General features: G+C 42.6%; 1 protein-coding gene across 13 annotated transcripts in view; it reads left to right on the top strand.

Annotated features, from left to right (window-relative positions):
* The window catches only part of LOC139380955 (dedicator of cytokinesis protein 9-like), a 167,222-nt gene that overhangs the window by 115,511 nt on the left and 29,077 nt on the right, over positions 1–22,634 (top strand). For all 13 annotated transcript variants that reach the window (XM_071124148.1, XM_071124151.1, XM_071124156.1 and 10 more), the window contains exons 26-35: positions 5,754–5,879; positions 5,985–6,056; positions 8,817–8,963; positions 9,053–9,136; positions 9,238–9,349; positions 11,129–11,307; positions 11,408–11,524; positions 11,899–12,013; positions 12,129–12,262; positions 22,453–22,567. In XM_071124148.1, the coding sequence (XP_070980249.1) occupies positions 5,754–5,879; positions 5,985–6,056; positions 8,817–8,963; positions 9,053–9,136; positions 9,238–9,349; positions 11,129–11,307; positions 11,408–11,524; positions 11,899–12,013; positions 12,129–12,262; positions 22,453–22,567 (1,201 nt within the window). The remainder of the gene's footprint in view (positions 1–5,753; positions 5,880–5,984; positions 6,057–8,816; positions 8,964–9,052; positions 9,137–9,237; positions 9,350–11,128; positions 11,308–11,407; positions 11,525–11,898; positions 12,014–12,128; positions 12,263–22,452; positions 22,568–22,634) is intronic.

The raw sequence follows: 22,634 nt of genomic DNA on the forward strand, positions 1-22,634 counted from the left end.
CTGGTCCATTTATCATATGTCATGGTAAGCATGGTACTGGCCCATTTATCATATGCCAAGGTAAGCATGGTACTGGCCCATTTATCATATGCCAAGGTAAGCATGGTACTGGCCCATTTATCATATGCCACGCTAAGCATTGTACTGGTCCATTTATCATATGCCAAGGTAAGCATGGTACTGGTCCATTTATCATATGCCAAGGTAAGCGTGGTACTGGTCCATTTATCATATGTCATGGTAAGCATGGTACTGGCCCATTTATCATATGCCAAGGTAAGCATGGTACTGGCCCATTTATCATATGCCAAGGTAAGCATGGTACTGGTCCATTTATCATATGCCAAGGTAAGCGTGGTACTGGTCCATTTATCATATGCCAAGGTAAGCATGGTACTGGTCCATTTATCATATGTCAAGGTAAGCATGGTACTGGTCCATTTATCATATGCCACGCTAAGCATTGTACTGGTCCATTTATCATATGTCAAGGTAAGCGTGGTACTGGTCCATTTATCATATGCCAAGGTAAGCATGGTACTGGTCCATTTATCATATGCCACGCTAAGCATTGTACTGGTCCATTTATCATATGTAACCAAGGTAAGCATGGTACTGGTCCATTTATCATATGCCAAGGTAAGCGTGGTACTGGTCCATTTATCATATGTCATGGTAAGCATGGTACAGGTCCATTTATCATATGCCACGCTAAGCATTGTACTGGTCCATTTATCATATGCCAAGGTAAGCATGGTACTGGTCCATTTATCATATGTCAAGGTAAGCATGGTACTGGTCCATTTATCATATGCCAAGGTAAGCCTGGTACTGGTCCATTTATCATATGTCAAGGTAAGCCTGGTACTGGTCCATTTATCATATGCCAAGGTAAGCGTGGTACTGGTCCATTTATCATATGCCAAGGTAAGCATGGTACTGGTCCATTTATCATATGTCAAGGTAAGCATGGTACTGGTCCATTTATCATATGCCAAGGTAAGCCTGGTACTGGTCCATTTATCATATGCCAAGGTAAGCATGGTACTGGTCCATTTATCATATGTCAAGGTAAGCCTGGTACTGGTCCATTTATTATATGTCATGGTAAGCATTGTACTGGTCCATTTATCATATGCCAAGGTAAGCATGGTACTGGTCCATTTATCTTATGCCAAGGTAAGCATGGTACTGGTCCATTTATTATATGCCAAGGTAAGCATGGTACTGGTCCATTTATCATATGCCAAGGTAAGCCTGGTACTGGTCCATTTATCATATGCCAAGGTAAGCCTGGTACTGGTCCATTTATCATATGCCAAGGTAAGCCTGGTACTGGTCCATTTATCATATGCCAAGGTAAGCATGGTACTGGTCCATTTATCATATGTCAAGGTAAGCCTGGTACTGGTCCATTTATCATATGCCAAGGTAAGCCTGGTACTGGTCCATTTATCATATGCCAAGGTAAGCCTGGTACTGGTCCATTTATCATATGTCATGGTAAGCCTGGTACTGGTCCATTTATCATATGCCAAGGTAAGCCTGGTACTGGTCCATTTATCATATGCCAAGGTAAGCCTGGTACTGGTCCATTTATCATATGCCAAGGTAAGCCTGGTACTGGTCCATTTATCATATGCCAAGGTAAGCCTGGTACTGGTCCATTTATCATATGCCAAGGTAAGCCTGGTACTGGTCCATTTATCATATGCCAAGGTAAGCATGGTACTGGTCCATTTATCATATGTCAAGGTAAGCCTGGTACTGGTCCATTTATCATATGCCAAGGTAAGCCTGGTACTGGTCCATTTATCATATGCCAAGGTAAGCCTGGTACTGGTCCATTTATCATATGTCATGGTAAGCATGGTACTGGTCCATTTATCATATGTTATGGTAAGCATGGTACTGGTCCATTTATCATATGTCATGGTAAGCATGGTACTGGTCCATTTATCATATCTATTCTGGTATTTTGTATTTTATTAGGATCCCATTAGCTGCAGCAAAAGCAGCAGCTACTCTTCCTGGAGTCCAACACATGAAACATAATAGGGAATGACATAATACAGAACATCAATAGACAAGAACAGCTCAAATAAAAAAAATTCAAAGGCACACGTAGCCTACATATCAATACATACACACAAACTATCTAGGTTAAATAGGAGAGAGGTCCTGTGCCATGAGGTGTTGCTTTATCTGTTTTTTAAAATCAGGTTTGCTGTTTATTTGAACAATATGAGATGGGAGGAAGTTCCATGCAATAAGGGCTCTATATAATAATATACGCTTTCTTGAATTTGTTCTGGATTTGGGGACTATGAAAAGACCCCTGGTGGCATGTCTGGTGGGATAAGTGTGTGTGTTAGAGATGTATGTAAGTTGACTATGCAAACAATTTGGGATTTTCTTTTCTTATAAAAAGAAGAAGTGATGCAGTCAGTCTCTCCTCAACTCTTAGCCAAGAGAAACTGGCAGCATAGTATTTATATCAGCCCTCTGATTAAATTTAAGAGCAAAACGTGCCGCTCTGTTCTGGGCTAGCTGCAGTGTAACTACAGTGGCTTGCGAAAGTATGCACCCCCTTGGCATTTTTCCTATTTTGTTGCCTTTTAACCTGGAATTAAAATAGATTTTTAGGAGGTTTGTATCATTTGATTTACACAACATGCCTACCACTTTTAAGATGTAAACTATTTTTTATTGCGAAACAAACAAGAAATAAGACAAAAATACAGAACTTGAGCATGAATAACTATTCACCCCCAAAGGCAATACTTTGTAGAGCCTTCTGCAGCAATTATAGCTGCAAGTCTCTTGTGTTATGTCTCTATAAGCTTGGCAAGTCTAGCCACTGGGATTTTTGCCCATTCTTCAAGACAAAACTGCTCCAGCTCCTTCAAGTTGGACGGGTTCTGCTGGTGTACAACAATCTTTTAAGTCCTACCACAGATTCTCAATTGGATTGAGGTGTGGACTTTGACTAGGCCATTCCAAGACTTTTAAATGTTTCCCCTTAAACCACTCGAGTGTTGCTTTAGCAGTATGCTTCGGGTCATTGTCCTGCTGTTTATCTTATCTGGAAGAGACTGACTGCATCACTTCTTCTTTTTACAAGAAACATTCATGTGTTGAAAATCCCAAATAGTTTGCATAGTCAACTTACACACAGCTCTGACAGACACACTTATTATGCTTCACTGTGGGGATGTTGTTCTCGGGGTGATGAGAGGTGTTGGGTTTGCGCCAGACATAGCGTTTTCCTTGATTGCCAAAAAGCTACATTTTAGTCTCATCTCACCAGAGTACCTTCTTCCATATGTTTGGGGAGTCTCCCACATGCCTTTTGGCAAACACCAAACGTGTTTGCAAATTTTTTTCTTTAAGAAATTGCTTTTTTTCTGGCCACTCTTCCGTAAAGACCAGCTGTGGAGTGTACGGCTTAAAATGGTCCTATGGACAGATACTCCAATGTTCGCTGTAGAGCTTTGCAGCTCCTTCAGGGTTATCTTTGGTCTCTTTGTTGCCTCTCTGATTAATGCCCTCCTTGCCTGGTCCGTGAGTTTTGGTGGGTGGCCCTCTCTTGGCAGGTTTGTTGTGGTGCCATATTCTTTCCATTTAAAAGAAATTTGATTTAATGGTGCTCCATGGGATATTCAAAGTTTCTTGTATTTTTTTAGAACCCAACGCTGATCTGTACTTCTCCACAACTTTGTCCCTGACCTGTTTGGAGAGCTGCTTGGTATTCATGGTGCCACTTGCTTGGTGGTGCCCCTTGCTCAGTGGGGTTGCAGACTCTGGGGCCTTTCAGAACAGGTGTATATATACTGAGATCATGTGACAGATCATGTGACACTGAGATTGCACATAGGTGGACTTTATTTAACAAATTATGTGACTTCTGAAGGTAATTGGTTGCACCAGATCTTATTTAGCTTCATTCATAGTAAAGGGGGTGAATTCATATGCACACACCACTTTTCAGTTAGATTTTGTTTAGCATTTCTTGATACAAGTGAACTTTTTAAATTTCACTTCACATATTTGGACTATTTTGTGTATGTCCATTACATGAAGTCCAAATAAAAATCTATTTAAATTACAGGTTGTAGTGCAACAAAATAGGAAAAAACGCCAAGGGGGATCAATACTTTTTCAAGGCACTGTAGGTCTTTCCTTGCAGCACTGGACCACACGACTGGACAATAATCAAGATTAGACAAAATTAGAGCCTACATAACTTGCTTTTTGGAGTGTGGTGTCAAAAAAGTGGAGGATCTCTTTATTACGGCCAGATCTCTCCCCATCTTTACAACCATTGAATCTATATGTTTTGACCATCACAGTTTACAATCTAAGGTAACACCAAGTCATTTAGTCTCCTCAACTTTGTCAACAGCCACACCATTCATTACCAGATTCAGCTGAGGTCTAGAACTTAAGGAATGATTTGTACTAAATACAATACTCTTAGTTTTAGAGATGTTCAGAACCAGTTTATTACTGGCCACCCATTCCAAAACAGACTGCAACTCTTTGTTAAGGGTTTCAGTGACTCCATTAGCTGTGGTTGCTGATGCGTATATGGTTGAATCATAAGCATACATGGACACACATGCTTTGTTAAATGCCAGTGGCAGGTCATTGGTAAAAATAGAAAAGAGTAGAGGGCCTAGAGAGCTGCCCTGTGGTACACCACACTTTACATGTTTGACATTAGAGAAGCTTCCATTAAAGAAAACCCTCTGAGTTCTATTAGATAGATAGCTCTGAATCCACGATATGGCAGAGGTTGAAAAGCAATAACACCATTTTTTTTAATAGAAGGTTATGGTCAATAATATCAAAGGCTGCACTGAAATCTAACAGTACAGTGCCCACAATCTTCTTATTATGAATTTCTTTCAACCAATCATCAGTCATTTGTGTCAGTGCAGTACATGTTGAGTCCCCTTGTCAATAAGCATGCTGAAAGTCTGTTGTTCATTTGTTTACAGAGAAATAGCATTGTATTTGGTCAAACATCATTTTTTCCAACAGTTTGCTAAGAGCTGGCAGCAAGCTGATAGGTCTGCTGTTAGAACCAGTAAAGGCCGCTTTACCACTCTTGGGTAGCGGAATAATTTGGCTTCCTTCCAGGCCTGATGACAAAGGCTTTCCTCTATGTTCAGGTTGAAGATATGACAGATAGGAGTAGCTATAGAGTTAGCTACCATCCTCAGTAGCTTTCCATCGAAGTTGTCAATGCCAGGAGGTTTGTCATTATTGATCGATAACAATAATCTTTCCACCTCTCCCACACTAACTTTATACAATTCTAACTTGCAATGCTTTTCTTTAATTATTTGTTTTTTTATCCATGAATACAATTGCTCACTGTTTGTTGTTGGCATTTCCTGCCCAAGTTTGCCCACTTTGCCAATTAAATAATCATTAAAATAATTGGCAACATCAAATGGTTTTGTGATGAATAAGCCATCTGATTGGATGAAAGATGTAGTTGAACGTCTTTCTGCACATAATTCCACTTAAAGTACTCCAAAGTTTTTTTCCCACATTCTTTAGATCATTGATCTTGGCTTCATAATACAGTTAATTCTTCTTTTTGTTGAGTTTAGTCACATCATTTCTCAATTTGCACTAAGTTAGCCAGGTAAGCATGGTACTGGTCCATTTGTCATAGGGCACAATTACCTACTGTGTAATTGTAGAACATGATGTTGTTTTTTTCTCCCTCCCTGGTTCAGTATGTGTTTAAGACCGAGCCATACACATCTTCTACCACGAGAACAGTTCACGAGGAGCTGGCCAAAGCCATGACTGCAATTCTAAAGCCTTCCACAGACTTCCTCACCAGCAACAAATTGCTAAAGGTAATGAACAGCACAGCAACAGGGTGAAGAAGGGTTTTCTGGACATTTACATCAAGTTTCATGTTTGCATTGATTTGCATTTGTTTCTGTATCTCTGTTTCGTAGTACTCGTGGTATTTCTTCGAAGCCTTAGTGAAGTCCATGGCACAGTACTTGATTGAGAGCAGTAAAGTGAGGGTAAGTCTGTTGTGACACTTGACTAAGCCAAGTCTTCATTTTTTTTCCTATGATATAAATGTCAGCTTAACATTTTGCGCTCCTAACATGCGCAGCTATGTGGGCTGCCACAGTCCTCACACAGAATAAAGCACAGCCATGTCTCATAACTAACCGTCACTTCAATGCTATCCACAGCAGTCTCCCCTAACCAACCATAGCCCTGAGTTTCCTCCCTGGCATGGCCATGTATAATCAGGAAGCTGCTGTAGGAACCATTACTCTCCCTCAGGAGTGTGCCACACTGAACAGAGGAAACAGGGAGTTTCCATTAAGTGTTGCTCCCTCTACTGTGGTTCTGTGGTGGCTCACTGGGATGGCCTCCCTATAGGAACAGCTGTGGTGGGGTCAGAAACACAACCTGGGATGGCCTCCCTCTAGGAATAACTGTGGTGGGGTCAGAAACACAACCTGGGATGGCCTCTCTCTGGGAACAGCACACAACCTGAGATGGCCTCTCTCTGGGGACAGCTGTGGTGGGGTGAAACACAACCTGGGATGGCCTCCCTCTAGGAATAGCTGTGGTGGGGTCAGAAACACAACCTGGGATGGCCTCTCTCTAGGAACAGCTGTGATGGAAACACAACCTGAGATGGCCTCTCTCTGGGGACAGCTGTGGTGGGGTCAGAAACACAACCTGGGATGGCCTCCCTCTAGGAATAGCTGTGGTGGGGTCAGAAACACAACCTGGGATGGCCTCTCTCTAAGAATAGCTGTGGTGGGGTCAGAAACACAACCTGGAATGGCCTCTCTCTGGGAACAGCTGTGGTGGGGTCAGAAACACAACCTGGGATGGCCTCCCTCTAGGAATAGCTGTGGTGGAAACACAACCTGGGATGGCCTCTCTCTAGGAATAGCTGTGGTGGAAACACAACCTGGGATGGCCTCCCTCTAGGAATAGCTGTGGTGGAAACACAACCTGGGATGGCCTCCCTCTAGGAACAGCTGTGGTGGGGTCAGAAACACAACCTGGAATGGCCTCCCTCTAGGAACAGCTGTAGTGGGGTCAGAAACACAACCTGGGATGGCCTCTCTCTGGGAACAGCTGTGGTGAGGTCAGAAACACAACCTGGGATGGCCTCCCTCTAGGAATAGCTGTGGCGGAAACACAACCTGGGATGGCCTCCCTCTAGGAACAGCTGTGGTGGGGTCAGAAACACAACCTGGAATGGCCTCTCTCTGGGAACAGCTGTGGTGGAAACACAACCTGGAATGGCCTCTCTCTGGGAACAGCTGTGGTGGGGTCAGAAACACAACCTGGGATGGCCTCCCTCTAGGAACAGCTGTGGTGGGGTCAGAAACACAACCTGGGATGGCCTCCCTTTAGGAACTGCTGTGGTGGGGTCAGAAACACAACCTGGGATGGCCTCCCTCTAGGACCAGCTGTGGTGGGGTCAGAAACACAACCTGGGATGGCCTCCCTCTAGGAATAGCTGTGGTGGGGTCAGAAACACAACCTGGAATGGCCTCCCTCTAGGAACTGCTGTGGTGGGGTCAGAAACACAAGCTGGGATGGCCTCTCTCTGGGGACAGCTGTGGTGGGGTCAGAAACACAACCTGGGATGGCCTCCCTCTAGGAACTGCTGTGGTGGAAACACAACCTGGGATGGCCTCCCTCTAGGAACAGCTGTGGTGGGGTCAGAGGGAAAACAGCAATGTGTTGTTGGAAGTGTGTAGCTCCTCGAGGACCACATTGAGGTGTTGCATAGCACTTTCATATGTCATATATCCTCTGGGCACTTCTGGAATCCTAACGCAAAATCAATCTCACAGTAACAACAGTAACAGCTGTGACAGTAACAGCTGTGACAGTAACAACAGTAACATCTGTGACAGTGACAGCTGTGACAGTAACAACAGTAACAGCTGTGACAGTAACAACAGTAACAGCTGTGACAGTAACAGCTGTGACAGTAACAACAGTAACAGCTGTGACAGTGACAACAGTAACAGCTGTGACAGTAACAACAGTAACAGCTGTGACAGTAACAGCTGTGACAGTAACAACAGTAACAGCTGTGACAGTAACAACAGTATCAGCTGTGACAGTAACAACAGTATCAGCTGTGACAGTAACAGCTGTGACAGTAACAACAGTAACAGCTGTGACAGTAACAACAGTAACAACAGTAACATATGTGACAGTAACAACAGTATCAGCTGTGACAGTAACAACAGTAACAGCTGTGACAATAACAGCTGTGAGAGTAACAACACTGACAGTAACAGCTCTGATAGTAACAACAGTGACAGTAACAGCGCTGACAGTAACAGCTGTGACAGTAACAACTCTGACAGTAACAACTCTGACAGTAACAACTGTGACAGTAACAACTGTGACAGTAACAGCTGTGACAGTAACAACTCTGACAGTAACAGCTGTGACAGTAACAACTCTCATAGTAACAGCTGTGACAGTAACAACTCTGACAGCAACAGCTGTGACAGTAACAGCTCTGATAGTAACAGCTGTGAAAGTAACAACAGTAACAACTCTGATAGTAACAACAGTGACAGTAACAGCGCTGACAGTAACAGCTGTGACAGTAACCACTCTGAAGGTAACAACTCTGATAGTAACAGCTGTGACAGTAACAACTCTGACAGTAACAACTCTGACAGTAACAACTCTGACAGTAACAGCTGTGACAGTAACAACTCTGACAGTAACAGCTGTGACAGTAACAGCGCTGACAGTAACAACTCGTCTCTATTTCTCAGGTGTCCAGGAACCAGCGTTTCTCGGCCGGTTTCCACCACACGGTGGAGACCCTGGTCAACATGATGATGCCCCACATCACCCAGAAGTACAAGGACAACTTGGACGCAGCCCGCAACGCCAACCACAGCCTGGCTGTCTTCATCAAGGTCAGCTGGCGCCATCTGATTGGCTAGACGGGCACACATGGTCATCCTTGTGCTCTACTGAAATACTAATTTTCTTCCTGTGTCCACAGCGCTGTTTGACCCTCATGGACAGAGGCTTTGTCTTCAAGCAGATCAACCACTACATCCACTGCTTTGTGCCTGGAGACCCCAGGGTAGTTCTCATGATGATATGATTATGTTGAGTTATTACAATACCATTCATATTTCCACCACTATACCTTAGGAGTAACACTTACATGTGTCTTGTTTTCAGACTCTGTTTGAGTTCAAGTTTGAGTTCCTGCGTGTCATATGCAACCACGAGCACTACATCCCCTTGAATCTGCCCATGCCTTTTGGAAATGGGAGGATACAGAGATTTCAAGGTGAGCAAAATACAATATACAGTATGAAGGTATACCAGGGCTGTATGGGATACTTCTATTGTACTAGCCTAAAACCACAATGCTTTTATACAGTAATATGATGTTGGGAAAGCTGTCTGCCAAAGTTGAAGTATCCTTTCCATTTTGTGTTCAATCAATCAATCAAATGTATTTATAAAGCCCCTTTTACATCAGCCGATGTCACAGAGTGCTGTACAGAAACCCAGCCTAAAACTCCAAACAGCAAGCAATGCAGATGTAGAAGCACGGTGTCTAGGAATAACTCCCCAGAAAGGCAGGAACCTAGGAAGAAACCTAGAGAGGAACCAGACTATGTGGGGTGGCCAGTCCTCTTCTGGCTGTGCCGGGTGGAGATTATAACAGAACATGGCCAAGATGTTCAAATGTTCATAGATGACCAGCATGGTCAGATAACAATAATCACAGTGGTTGTAGTGTTTAGAGTGTTTTAAATTGCTTTTCCATCTCATCAAACTCAAGTACACTACCTACGTGCATTCAGAAACTATTCAGTCCCAGGTTGTCATTATGGGGTATTGTGTGTAGATTGCTGAGGAAATGTTTCATTTGATGCATTTCAGAATAAGACTGTAACAAAATGTGGAAAAAGTCAAGGGGTGTGAATTCTTTCCTATTGCACTATATGCTGTCAAAGTTCTGAAAGACCACTACCTATACTGTCCTGATAGACCTATACTGTCCTGATAGACCTATACTGTCCTGATAGACCTATACTGTCATGATAGGCCTATACTGTCCTGATAGACCCCTACCTATACTGTCCTGATAGACCCCTACCTATACTGTCCTGATAGACCTATACTGTCCTGATAGACCTATACTGTCCTGATAGACTCCTACCTATACTGTCCTGATAGACCCCTACCTATACTGTCCTGATAGACCTATCCTGTCCTGATAGACCTATACTGTCCTAATAGACCTATACTGTCCTTATAGACCTATACTGTCCTGATAGACCCCTACCTATACTGTCCTGATAGACCCTTACCTATACTGTCCTGATAGACCTATACTGTCCTGATAGACCCTTACCTATACTGTCCTGATAGACCTATACTGTCCTGATAGACCTATACTGTCCTGATAGACCTATACTGTCCTGATAGACCCCTACCTATACTGTTCTGATAGACCCTTACCTATACTGTCCTGATAGACCTATACTGTCCTGATAGACCCTTACCTATACTGTCCTGATAGACCTATACTGTCCTGATAGACCTATACTGTCCTGATAGACCTATACTGTCCTGATAGACCCCTACCTATACTGTCTTGATAGACCCTTACCTATACTGTCCTGATAGACCCTTACCTATACTGTCCTGATAGACCTATACTGTCCTTATAGACCCCTACATATCAGGTAGGGAGTGAGGGAGGGAGACGGTGAGGGAGAATTGTTTGGGCCTCAAATAGTTCTTATTTCTTTGGAATGTGTGACTATAGCAGTAGGTTTGTCTCTGAGGCGTTGGAACCAGTCTATTTAAGGTCAAACGTCGGCTCTGGCAAACATCAACTCAGTGCATCAGTTCAAACATCAACTCAGTGCTTCAGTTCAAACATCAACTCAGTGCTTCAGTTCAAACATCAACTCAGTGCTTCAGTTCAAACATCAACTCAGTGCTTCAGTTCAAACATCAACTCAGTGTTTCAGTTGTGTTGTTGTTTACATCATAGCAGATTGTTCAGGTCGTCTTTCTAACGTCCGTCTCCTGTTTGTCCTCCTCCCAGACCTCCAGTTGGACTACTCGCTGACAGACGACTTCTGTAAGAACCACTTCCTGGTTGGGCTGTTGCTGCGGGAGGTTGGCGGGGCCTTGCAGGAGTTCCGGGAGATCCGTCAGATATCCATCCACGTGCTCAAGAACCTGATGGTCAAGCACACCTTTGACGAGCGATACACTTCTAAGGTAAGCAGCCCAGTCATCCCTGTCTCTTTCCTCTCTAGTCATTTAGAAATTCCTCGTAAGGGTAAAGGAAGTTGATTTAATCAGATTATCTCTATTTCAGAGCCAGCAGGCTAGGTTGGCCACCCTTTACCTGCCCCTGTTTGGTCTGCTCCAGGAGAACGTCCACAGGCTCAACGTGAAGGAAGTTTCCCCATTCACCATCAACTACTCCAACAATGTAAGGCTTCTAACTAGTGGCTGGCTACGACAACAACTCAAATCAACAACATAAGGCTGCCATCTAGTGGCTGGCTACGACAACTCAAATCAACAGCGTAAGGCTGCCATCTAGTGGCTGGCTATGACAACTCAAATCAACAGCGTAAGGCTGCTGACTAGTGGCTGACTACGACCATAACTCAAATCAACAACATAAGGCTGCCATCTAGTGGCTGGCTATGACAACTCAAATCAACAGCGTAAGGCTGCCATCTAGTGGCTGGCTACGACAACTCAAATCAACAGCGTAAGGCTGCCATCTAGTGGCTGGCTACGACCACACTTCAAATCCCTAACTGCAAAGACTTGACTAATGGTTAATTTTCCTTTCAGAATGGAAGAGATGATCCACTCTTGGGCAACACCGTGATGATGATGCCTCCGAGGTCCAGTACTTTTTTCGACAACAGTATGCACAAGGATTTGTTTGGAGTCATCTCTGGCACCGGTGAGATTCAGTGTCCTTTTGGCACCGATGTGAGATTTAACTCATGTAGTCCAGTGGTGATTGATGGACACAAGGGTCATATATTTAACCATGCTGACGTTTCTATGTTCTTCAGCCTCCCCTCATGCATCCTCTACCCCCAACGTTAACTCTGTCCGCCACACTGACTCCCGGGGCTCCCTAATCAGCACTGACTCTGGAAACAGCCTTCATGAGAAGAGCAACGATAAGAACAACTCTCTGGACAAGGTACCGTGGACTCATACTACAGCCACTGTCATGGACCATTATTTAAAGATGATCATGTTTACTTATCATTGGTCAAATCACTGCAGGCTGAGATCTGCTTGACATCAGTTACTGAGGGTCGAGCCAATGCCTGAGGACTGTAGCACATGGCTACTGCAGTGATGTTAGTCTGTTAGTGTTAGTCTGTTAGTGTTAGTCTGTTAGTCTGTTAGTGTTAGTCTGTTAGTGTTAGTCTGTTAGTGGTAGTCTGTTAGTCTGTTAGTGTTAGTCTGTTAGTCTGTTAGTGTTAGTCTGTTAGTGGTAGTCTGTTAGTCTGTTAGTATTAGTCTGTTAGTCTGTTTTTCTGTTAGTATTAGTCTGTTAGTGTTAGTCTGTTAGTGGTAGTCTGTTAGTCTGTTAGTCTGTTAGTGGTAGTCTGTTAGTATTAGTCTGTTTTTCTGTTAGTGTTAGTCTGTTTTTCTGTTAGTATTAGTCTGTTAGTGTTAGTCTGTTAGTCTGTTAGTCTGTTAGTATTAGTCTGTTTTTCTGTTAGTGTTAGTCTGTGTTAGTATTAGTCTGTTGGTGTTAGTCTGTTAGTATTAGTCTGTTAGTGTTGTAGTCTGTTGGTGTTAGTAGTCTGTTAGTCTGTTAGTGGTAGTCTGTTAGTCTGTTAGTGTTAGTCTGTTAGTCTGTTAGTGTTAGTCTGTTTTTCTGTTAGTATTAGTCTGTTAGTATTAGTCTGTTGGTGTTAGTCTGTTAGTCTGTTAGTGGTAGTCTGTTAGTCTGTTAGTGTTAGTCTGTTAGTGTTAGTCTGTTAGTCTGTTAGTGTTAGTCTGTTAGTGTTAGTCTGTTAGTATTAGTCTGTTAGTATTAGTCTGTTGGTGTTAGTCTGTTAGTATTAGTCTGTTAGTATTAGTCTGTTAGTATTAGTCTGTTAGTCTGTTAGTCTGTTAGTATTAGTCTGTTGGTGTTAGTCTGTTAGTATTAGTCTGTTAGTATTAGTCTGTTAGTATTAGTCTGTTAGTCTGTTAGTCTGTTAGTATTAGTCTGTTAGTATTAGTCTGTTAGTCTGTTAGTATTAGTCTGTTGGTGTTAGTCTGTTAGTATTAGTCTGTTAGTATTAGTCTGTTAGTATTAGTCTGTTAGTCTGTTAGTATTAGTCTGTTGGTATTAGTCTGTTAGTATTAGTCTGTTAGTATTAGTCTGTTAGTGTTAGTCTGTTAGTGTTAGTCTGTTAGTGTTAGTCTGTTGGTATTAGTCTGTTAGTGTTAGTCTGTTAGTGTTAGTCTGTTAGTGGTAGTCTGTTAGTCTGTTAGTCTGTTAGTGTTAGTCTGTTAGTCTGTTAGTGTTAGTCTGTTAGTATTAGTCTGTTAGTGTTAGTCTGTTAGTATTAGTCTGTTTTTCTGTTAGTGTTAGTCTGTTTTTCTGTTAGTATTAGTCTGTTAGTGTTAGTCTGTTAGTCTGTTAGTGTTAGTCTGTTTTTCTGTTAGTATTAGTCTGTTAGTGTTAGTCTGTTAGTCTGTTAGTGGTAGTCTGTTAGTCTGTTAGTGTTAGTCTGTTAGTCTGTTAGTGTTAGTCTGTTTTTCTGTTAGTATTAGTCTGTTAGTATTAGTCTGTTGGTGTTAGTCTGTTAGTCTGTTAGTGGTAGTCTGTTAGTCTGTTAGTGTTAGTCTGTTAGTGTTAGTCTGTTAGTCTGTTAGTGTTAGTCTGTTAGTGTTAGTCTGTTACTATTAGTCTGTTAGTATTAGTCTGTTGGTGTTAGTCTGTTAGTATTAGTCTGTTAGTCTGTTAGTATTAGTCTGTTGTATTAGTCTGTTAGTCTGTTAGTCTGTTAGTATTAGTCTGTTGGTGTTAGTCTGTTAGTATTAGTCTGTTAGTATTAGTCTGTTAGTATTAGTCTGTTAGTGTTGTTAGTATTAGTCTGTTAGTCTGTTAGTATTAGTCTGTTAGTATTAGTCTGTTAGTCTGTTAGTATTAGTCTGTTGGTGTTAGTCTGTTAGTATTAGTCTGTTAGTATTAGTCTGTTAGTATTAGTCTGTTAGTCTGTTAGTATTAGTCTGTTGGTATTAGTCTGTTAGTATTAGTCTGTTAGTATTAGTCTGTTAGTGTTAGTCTGTTAGTGTTAGTCTGTTAGTGTTAGTCTGTTGGTATTAGTCTGTTAGTGTTAGTCTGTTAGTGTTAGTCTGTTAGTGGTAGTCTGTTAGTCTGTTAGTCTGTTAGTGTTAGTCTGTTAGTCTGTTAGTGTTAGTCTGTTAGTATTAGTCTGTTAGTCTGTTAGTGTTAGTCTGTTAGTATTAGTCTGTTAGTATTAGTCTGTTAGTGTTAGTCTGTTAGTGTTAGTCTGTTAGTGTTAGTCTGTTAGTATTAGTCTGTTAGTGTTAGTCTGTTAGTCTGTTAGTATTAGTCTGTTAGTGTTAGTCTGTTAGTGTTAGTCTGTTAGTCTGTTAGTGGTAGTCTGTTTGTCTGTTAGTGTTAGTCTGTTAGTGTTAGTCTGTTAGTCTGTTTGTCTGTTAGTATTAGTCTGTTAGTGTTAGTCTGTTTGTCTGTTAGTATTAGTCTGTTAGTGTTAGTCTGTTAGTCTGTTAGTGTTAGTCTGTTAGTCTGTTAGTGTTAGTCTGTTAGTATTAGTCTGTTAGTCTGTTAGTGTTAGTCTGTTTTTCTGTTAGTGTTAGTCTGTTGGTGTTAGTCTGTTAGTGTTAGTCTGTTGGTGTTAGTCTGTTAGTGTTAGTCTGTTAGTGTTAGTCTGTTAGTGTTAGTCTGTTAGTCTGTTAGTGTTAGTCTGTTAGTCTGTTAGTGTTAGTCTGTTAGTATTAGTCTGTTAGTCTGTTAGTGTTAGTCTGTTTTTCTGTTAGTGTTAGTCTGTTAGTGTTAGTCTGTTAGTGTTAGTCTGTTAGTGTTACTCTGTTGGTGTTAGTCTGTTAGTGTTAGTCTGTTAGTGTTAGTCTGTTAGTGTTAGTCTGTTAGTGTTAGTCTGTTAGTATTAGTCTGTTAGTATTAGTCTGTTAGTATTAGTCTGTTAGTGTTAGTCTGTTAGTATTAGTCTGTTAGTATTAGTCTGTTAGTGTTAGTCTGTTAGTATTAGTCTGTTAGTATTAGTCTGTTAGTATTAGTCTGTTGTAGTGTTAGTCTGTTAGTATTAGTCTGTTAGTTAGTATTAGTCTGTTAGTGTATTAGTCTGTTAGTGTTAGTCTGTTAGTGTTAGTCTGTTAGTGTTAGTCTGTTAGTTAGTCTGTTAGTGTTGTTAGTATTAGTCTGTTAGTGTTAGTCTGTCTGTTAGTGTTGTATTAGTCTGTTAGTCTGTTAGTATTAGTCTGTTAGTGTTAGTCTGTTGGTGTTAGTCTGTTAGTGTTAGTCTGTTAGTATTAGTCTGTTGGTGTTAGTCTGTTAGTGTTAGTCTGTTAGTGTTAGTCTGTTAGTATTAGTCTGTTAGTGTTAGTCTGTTAGTGTTAGTCTGTTGGTATTAGTCTGTTAGTGTTAGTCTGTTAGTGTTAGTCTGTTAGTGGTAGTCTGTTAGTCTGTTAGTCTGTTAGTATTAGTCTGTTAGTATTAGTCTGTTAGTCTGTTAGTATTAGTCTGTTAGTCTGTTAGTCTGTTGGTGTTAGTCTGTTAGTGTTAGTCTGTTAGTGTTAGTCTGTTAGTGTTAGTCTGTTAGTGTTAGTCTGTTAGTGTTAGTCTGTTGGTGTTAGTCTGTTAGTGTTAGTCTGTTAGTGTTAGTCTGTTAGTCTGTTGGTGTTAGTCTGTTAGTGTTAGTCTGTTAGTGTTAGTCTGTTAGTGTTAGTCTGTTAGTGTTAGTCTGTTAGTCTGTTGGTGTTAGTCTGTTAGTGTTAGTCTGTTAGTGTTAGTCTGTTAGTGTTAGTCTGTTAGTGTTAGTCTGTTAGTGTTAGTCTGTTGGTGTTAGTCTGTTAGTGTTAGTCTGTTAGTGTTAGTCTGTTAGTCTGTTGGTGTTAGTCTGTTAGTGTTAGTCTGTTAGTCTGTTAGTATTAGTCTGTTAGTCTGTTAGTCTGTTGGTGTTAGTTAGTCTGTTAGTGTTAGTCTGTTAGTGTTAGTCTGTTAGTGTTAGTCTGTTAGTGTTAGTCTGTTGGTGTTAGTCTGTTAGTGTTAGTCTGTTAGTGTTAGTCTGTTAGTCTGTTGGTGTTAGTCTGTTAGTGTTAGTCTGTTAGTGTTAGTCTGTTAGTGTTAGTCTGTTAGTGTTAGTCTGTTAGTCTGTTGGTGTTAGTCTGTTAGTGTTAGTCTGTTAGTGTTAGTCTGTTAGTGTTAGTCTGTTAGTGTTAGTCTGTTAGTGTTAGTCTGTTGGTGTTAGTCTGTTAGTGTTAGTCTGTTAGTGTTAGTCTGTTAGTCTGTTGGTGTTAGTCTGTTAGTGTTAGTCTGTTAGTGTTAGTCTGTTAGTGTTAGTCTGTTGGTGTTAGTCTGTTAGTGTTAGTCTGTTAGTGTTAGTCTGTTAGTGTTAGTCTGTTAGTGTTAGTCTGTTAGTGTTAGTCTGTTGGTGTTAGTCTGTTAGTGTTAGTCTGTTAGTGTTAGTCTGTTAGTCTGTTGGTGTTAGTCTGTTAGTGTTAGTCTGTTAGTGTTAGTCTGTTAGTGTTAGTCTGTTGGTGTTAGTCTGTTAGTATTAGTCTGTTAGTGTTAGTCTATTAGTGTTAGTCTGTTAGTGTTAGTCTGTTAGTGTTAGTCTGTTAGTCTGTTAGTATTAGTCTGTTAGTGTTAGTCTGTTAGTGTTAGTCTGTTGGTGTTAGTCTGTTAGTCTGTTAGTGTTAGTCTGTTGGTGTTAGTCTGTTAGTCTGTTAGTGTTAGTCTGTTAGTCTGTTAGTGTTAGTCTGTTTAGTGGTGTTAGTCTGTTAGTAGTCTGTTAGTCTAGTCTGTTGGTGTTAGTCTGTTAGTATTAGTCTGTTGTTAGTCTGTTAGTCTGTTAGTCTGTTAGTATTGGTTAGTCTGTTAGTCTGTTGGTGTTAGTCTGTTAGTCTGTTGGTGTTGTTAGTCTGTTAGTGTTAGTCTGTTAGTCTGTTAGTGTTAGTCTGTTAGTCTGTTAGTCTGTTAGTCTGTTATTAGTCTGTTAGTCTGTTAGTCTGTTAGTTAGTCTGTTAGTCTGTTAGTCTGTTAGTATTAGTATTTTGGTGGTAGTCTGTTAGTCTGTTAGTCTGTTAGTATTAGTCTATTAGTGTTAGTCTGTTAGTCTGTTAGTATTAGTCTATTAGTGTTAGTCTGTTAGTCTGTTAGTCTGTTAGTATTAGTCTATTAGTGTTAGTCTGTTAGTCTGTTAGTGGTAGTCTGTTAGTCTGTTTTTCTGTTAGTATTAGTCTGTTAGTGTTAGTCTGTTAGTCTGTTAGTGGTAGTCTGTTAGTCTAATTAGGCTAGAAATATATTTGGGTGGGGTCAATACGAGTTTCAGCAGCTATTTAGTTGGTCAGATTTAGGCCACAGATTTATTTGAGGATTTTCCATGCATCGTTTTCAGTATTTTCACAGACAGACACATGAGAGGTACACCTGTTAAACCAGTGACAGTTATGAGGTTAGTGCCTGTTAACTTGTCATTGTACTATTGACTTCTCCATCCACCTACCCACTACTGCTGCTGGCAGAAGGAGAATTTCAGGTGGAGACACTCTGCCAATATGCTACGCTTATTTTCTGAACCCGAGGACTCCATTCGCTCCAAACGCGCCACCATGGACTTTATGGCTCACTGTCCCCAGTATCTCAGAGAATCATGACCCCCACCACTCCACCCTTACCTTCTCCCCTTCCTCCCAAGAGTGTCCTGTGTGTGTGAGTGTGTGTTTTAGTCTTTGCTGAGGTCCTTTCTTTGCCAGGAGGATGATACACAGTTTAATCTCTGGTGCCATGAAGCACAGCTACTGCTTTCTGGTTTTCCGTAGGAGTGACACTGAAGCATGCAACCCGGCTGGAGTCTCTTCATTTCTGATCTCCCTCATGTGTGCCGTGTGACTCTTTTAGCTGTAAGAGTTATAGAGGATTGTTCTCAGAACTCTAGAACTTAGGGTTGGCACGGTTACCGTTTACGGATTCTCAACAACACAATGAAACGTTGTTGCTCCTTGCTGAAACAAGACAGGCGTTGTAGAGAACGAGTATTCGTGGTAGCCTAGGCAACGCCCTCCTCCTCCATGCAGAAGCACACATAGACATATGCTGTCAGGAGCTGAGGAAAAGGAGAACATTTGATTGGTTATAACGGTGACCACGGTCATCTTGGCTGACTAATAACAGTCGTCCAAAATTCCATGACCGTCACAAGCCCTGTACAGTATGTACTGAGGAGGTCCTCTTTCTTTGTGTTATGTTTCTGTCTGTTCTTTTCACCGTTTTCTTTATGAATGATAGTCTGAGGAGACAGTTAGTCAGAAAGGGAAAGAAAGACAATGTAATATCTGCTTCATTTTTAAGCCACGAATGACATCCATCTACGATATAGACTCTCTTTCATAAAGAATTCGTGAAAATGATCACCTACTGTGTTAAGTTTTCAGACTGGGTGTACAGAACATTAAGGACACATGCTCTTTTCATGGCATAGACTGACCAGGTGGTTCCAGGGGAACGCTATGATCTCTTATTGATGTCACTTATTAAATCCTCTTCAATCAGTATAGATGAAGGTGAGGAGGCAGGTTTTAAAGGAGGATTTTTAAGCCTTAAAACAATTGTAGACATGGATGGTATATGTGTGCCATTCAGGGGATGAATGGGCAAGACAAAATATTTAAGTGCATTTGAATGAGGTTTGGTAGTAGGTGCCAGGCACACGACTTCATGTCAAGAACTGCAACGCTGCTGGGTTTTTCATGCTCAAAAGGTTCCTGTCTGTATCAAAAATGGTCCACCACCCAAAGGACATTCAACCAACTTGACACAATTGTGGGAAGCATTGGAGTCAACATGGGCCAGTGTCCCCGTGGAAATATTTCGACACATTGTAGAGTCCATGCGCCAACGAATGAAGGCTGTTCTGAGGGCAAAAGGGTGGAGGTGTAACTCAATATTAGGAAGGTGTTCCTAATGTTTGGTATAGTCAGTGAATATGGCAGCTAAGTTTAGCCGCTAACTATCTCTGTCAACAAGATATGGCTTCAGTCTGTTAGCTCTGGTCTACACTAACTCACCGCTGGTCAAGGAAGACGCTGTATTTTCCCACGCTACGGTAGATCTGCTACTCCACTGCTTCCTGCTCTCTGTCCCGGCTTGGAGAGTGCTTTGTTGATTCCTGCTTCCTGCTCTCTGTCCCAGCTTGGAGAGTGCTTTGTTGATTCCTGCTTCCTGCTCTCTGTCCCGGCTTGGAGAGTGCTTTGTTGATTCCTGCTTCCTGCTCTCTGTCCCGGCTTGGAGAGTGCTTTGTTGATTCCTGCTTCCTGCTCTCTGTCCCGGCTTGGAGAGTGCTTTGTTGATTCCTGCTTCCTGCTCTCTGTCCCGGCTTGGAGAGTGCTTTGTTGATTCCTGCTTCCTGCTCTCTGTCCCAGCTTGGAGAGTGCTTTGTTGATTCCTGCTTCCTGCTCTCTGTCCCGGCTTGGAGAGTGCTTTGTTGATTCCTGCTTCCTGCTCTCTGTCCCGGCTTGGAGAGTGCTTTGTTGATTCCTGCTTCCTGCTCTCTGTCCCGGCTTGGAGAGTGCTTTGTTGATTCCTGCTTCCTGCTCTCTGTCCCGTCTTGGAGAGTGCTTTGTTGATTCCTGCTTCCTGCTCTCTGTCCCGGCTTGGAGAGTGCTTTGTTGATTCCTGCTTCCTGCTCTCTGTCCCGGCTTGGAGAGTGCTTTGTTGATTCCTGCTTCCTGCTCTCTGTCCCGGCTTGGAGAGTGCTTTGTTGATTCCTGCTTCCTGCTCTCTGTCCCGGCTTGGAGAGTGCTTTGTTGATTCCTGCTTCCTGCTCTCTGTCCCGGCTTGGAGAGTGCTTTGTTGATTCCTGCTTCCTGCTCTCTGTCCCGGCTTGGAGAGTGCTTTGTTGATTCCTGCTTCCTGCTCTCTGTCCCGGCTTGGAGAGTGCTTTGTTGATTCCTGCTTCCTGCTCTCTGTCCCGGCTTGGAGAGTGCTTTGTTGATTCCTGCTTCCTGCTCTCTGTCCCAGCTTGGAGAGTGCTTTGTTGATTCCTGCTTCCTGCTCTCTGTCCCGGCTTGGAGAGTGCTTTGTTGATTCCTGCTTCCTGCTCTCTGTCCCGGCTTGGAGAGTGCTTTGTTGATTCCTGCTTCCTGCTCTCTGTCCCAGCTTGGAGAGTGCTTTGTTGATTCCTGCTTCCTGCTCTCTGTCCCGGCTTGGAGAGTGCTTTGTTGATTCCTGCTTCCTGCTCTCTGTCCCAGCTTGGAGAGTGCTTTGTTGATTCCTGCTTCCTGCTCTCTGTCCCGGCTTGGAGAGTGCTTTGTTGATTCCTGCTTCCTGCTCTCTGTCCCGGCTTGGAGAGTGCTTTGTTGATTCCTGCTTCCTGCTCTCTGTCCCAGCTTGGAGAGTGCTTTGTTGATTCCTGCTTCCTGCTCTCTGTCCCAGCTTGGAGAGTGCTTTGTTGATTCCTGCTTCCTGCTCTCTGTCCCAGCTTGGAGAGTGCTTTGTTGATTCCTGCTTCCTGCTCTCTGTCCCAGCTTGGAGAGTGCTTTGTTGATTCCTGCTTCCTGCTCTCTGTCCCAGCTTGGAGAGTGCTTTGTTGATTCCTGCTTCCTGCTCTCTGTCCCGGCTTGGAGAGTGCTTTGTTTTTTTAAATTTTTTACATTTATTTTATTTTTTACCCCGTTTTCTCCCCAATTTCGTGGTATCCAATTGTTTAGTAGCTACTATCTTGTCTCATCGCTACAACTTCCGTACGGGCTTGGGAGAGACGAAGGTTGAAGGTCATGCATCCTCCGATACACAACCCAACCAAGCCGCTGGCGAGTGCTTTGTTGATTCCTACTTCCTGCTCTCTGTCCCAGCTTGGAGAGTGCTTTGTTGATTCCTACTTCCTGCTCTCTGTCCCGGCTTGGAGAGTGCTTTGTTGATTCCTGCTTCCTGCTCTCTGTCCCGGCTTGGAGAGTGCTTTGTTGATTCCTGCTTCCTGCTCTCTGTCCCAGCTTGGAGAGTGCTTTGTTGATTCCTGCTTCCTGCTCTCTCTGTCCCAGCTTGGAGAGTGCTTTGTTGATTCCTGCTTCCTGCTCTCTGTCCCAGCTTGGAGAGTGCTTTGTTGATTCCTGCTTCCTGCTCTCTGTCCCGGCTTGGAGAGTGCTTTGTTTTTTTAAATGTTTTACATTTATTTTATTTTTTACCCCGTTTTCTCCCCAATTTCGTGGTATCCAATTGTTTAGTAGCTACTATCTTGTCTCATCGCTACAACTTCCGTACGGGCTCGGGAGAGACGAAGGTTGAAGGTCATGCATCCTCCGATACACAACCCAACCAAGCCGCTGGCGAGTGCTTTGTTGATTCCTACTTCCTGCTCTCTGTCCCAGCTTGGAGAGTGCTTTGTTGATTCCTACTTCCTGCTCTCTGTCCCGGCTTGGAGAGTGCTTTGTTGATTCCTGCTTCCTGCTCTCTGTCCTGGCTTGGAGAGTGCTTTGTTGATTCCTGCTTCCTGCTCTCTGTCCCAGCTTGGAGAGTGCTTTGTTGATTCCTGCTTCCTGCTCTCTCTGTCCCAGCTTGGAGAGTGCTTTGTTGATTCCTGCTTCCTGCTCTCTGTCCCAGCTTGGAGAGTGCTTTGTTGATTCCTGCTTCCTGCTCTCTCTGTCCCGGCTTGGAGAGTGATTAAGCCCTGCACGTACAACTGATCTGACAATCTCCCCCGCATCTAGAGCCCAGACGGGCCTGAGTGACTGACTCCATTAGTCAATTAGGCACCATGAGTACCCTGTGCTTGCTGCCAGCCATTACAGTAGGCTTACCTGCTTATGAGTGCATCATATGAATGTAAATGTATAGGAGATAGATGTACTGAAAGGTACTTTAGTATTACATCATCAGAAATAGATGTACTGAAGGTACTTGAGTCTATCATTGAACTGATCATGTAATACTAACTTTTAAGGTACAGAAATCAGCATTCAAAATTATTCAGTATCTTATTTTTCCCTACCCTTTTTGCCTTATAAAACATGTACAGATGACCATACATTAAGAACAACAACATGATCAATTTGAACAACAAGCACAAATCTCCCAATAGCATTACTGTTCTGAATAAAGCAGTACCACAGGTTGTCAGTAGCGTGTGTTGTAGTGTAATTTAGCTGATCTCTGACCTCCCTCAGAGCCAGCCAGCGGCAGCTCTGAGCGGCAGCCTGCTGCGTTGTGACAAGCTGGACCAGGCTGAGATCAAGAGCCTGCTCATGTGCTTCCTCCACATCCTCAAGAGCATGTCTGAGGGTAAGACTTCACCGCTCTCTACTCAAGCACTTCATTTGATTTTGATTTTGATTATTTTTTTTGGGGG

The sequence above is a fragment of the Oncorhynchus clarkii genome, chromosome 22, assembly GCF_045791955.1.
Source record: "Oncorhynchus clarkii lewisi isolate Uvic-CL-2024 chromosome 22, UVic_Ocla_1.0, whole genome shotgun sequence".
NCBI classification, from domain to species: domain Eukaryota; kingdom Metazoa; phylum Chordata; class Actinopteri; order Salmoniformes; family Salmonidae; genus Oncorhynchus; species Oncorhynchus clarkii.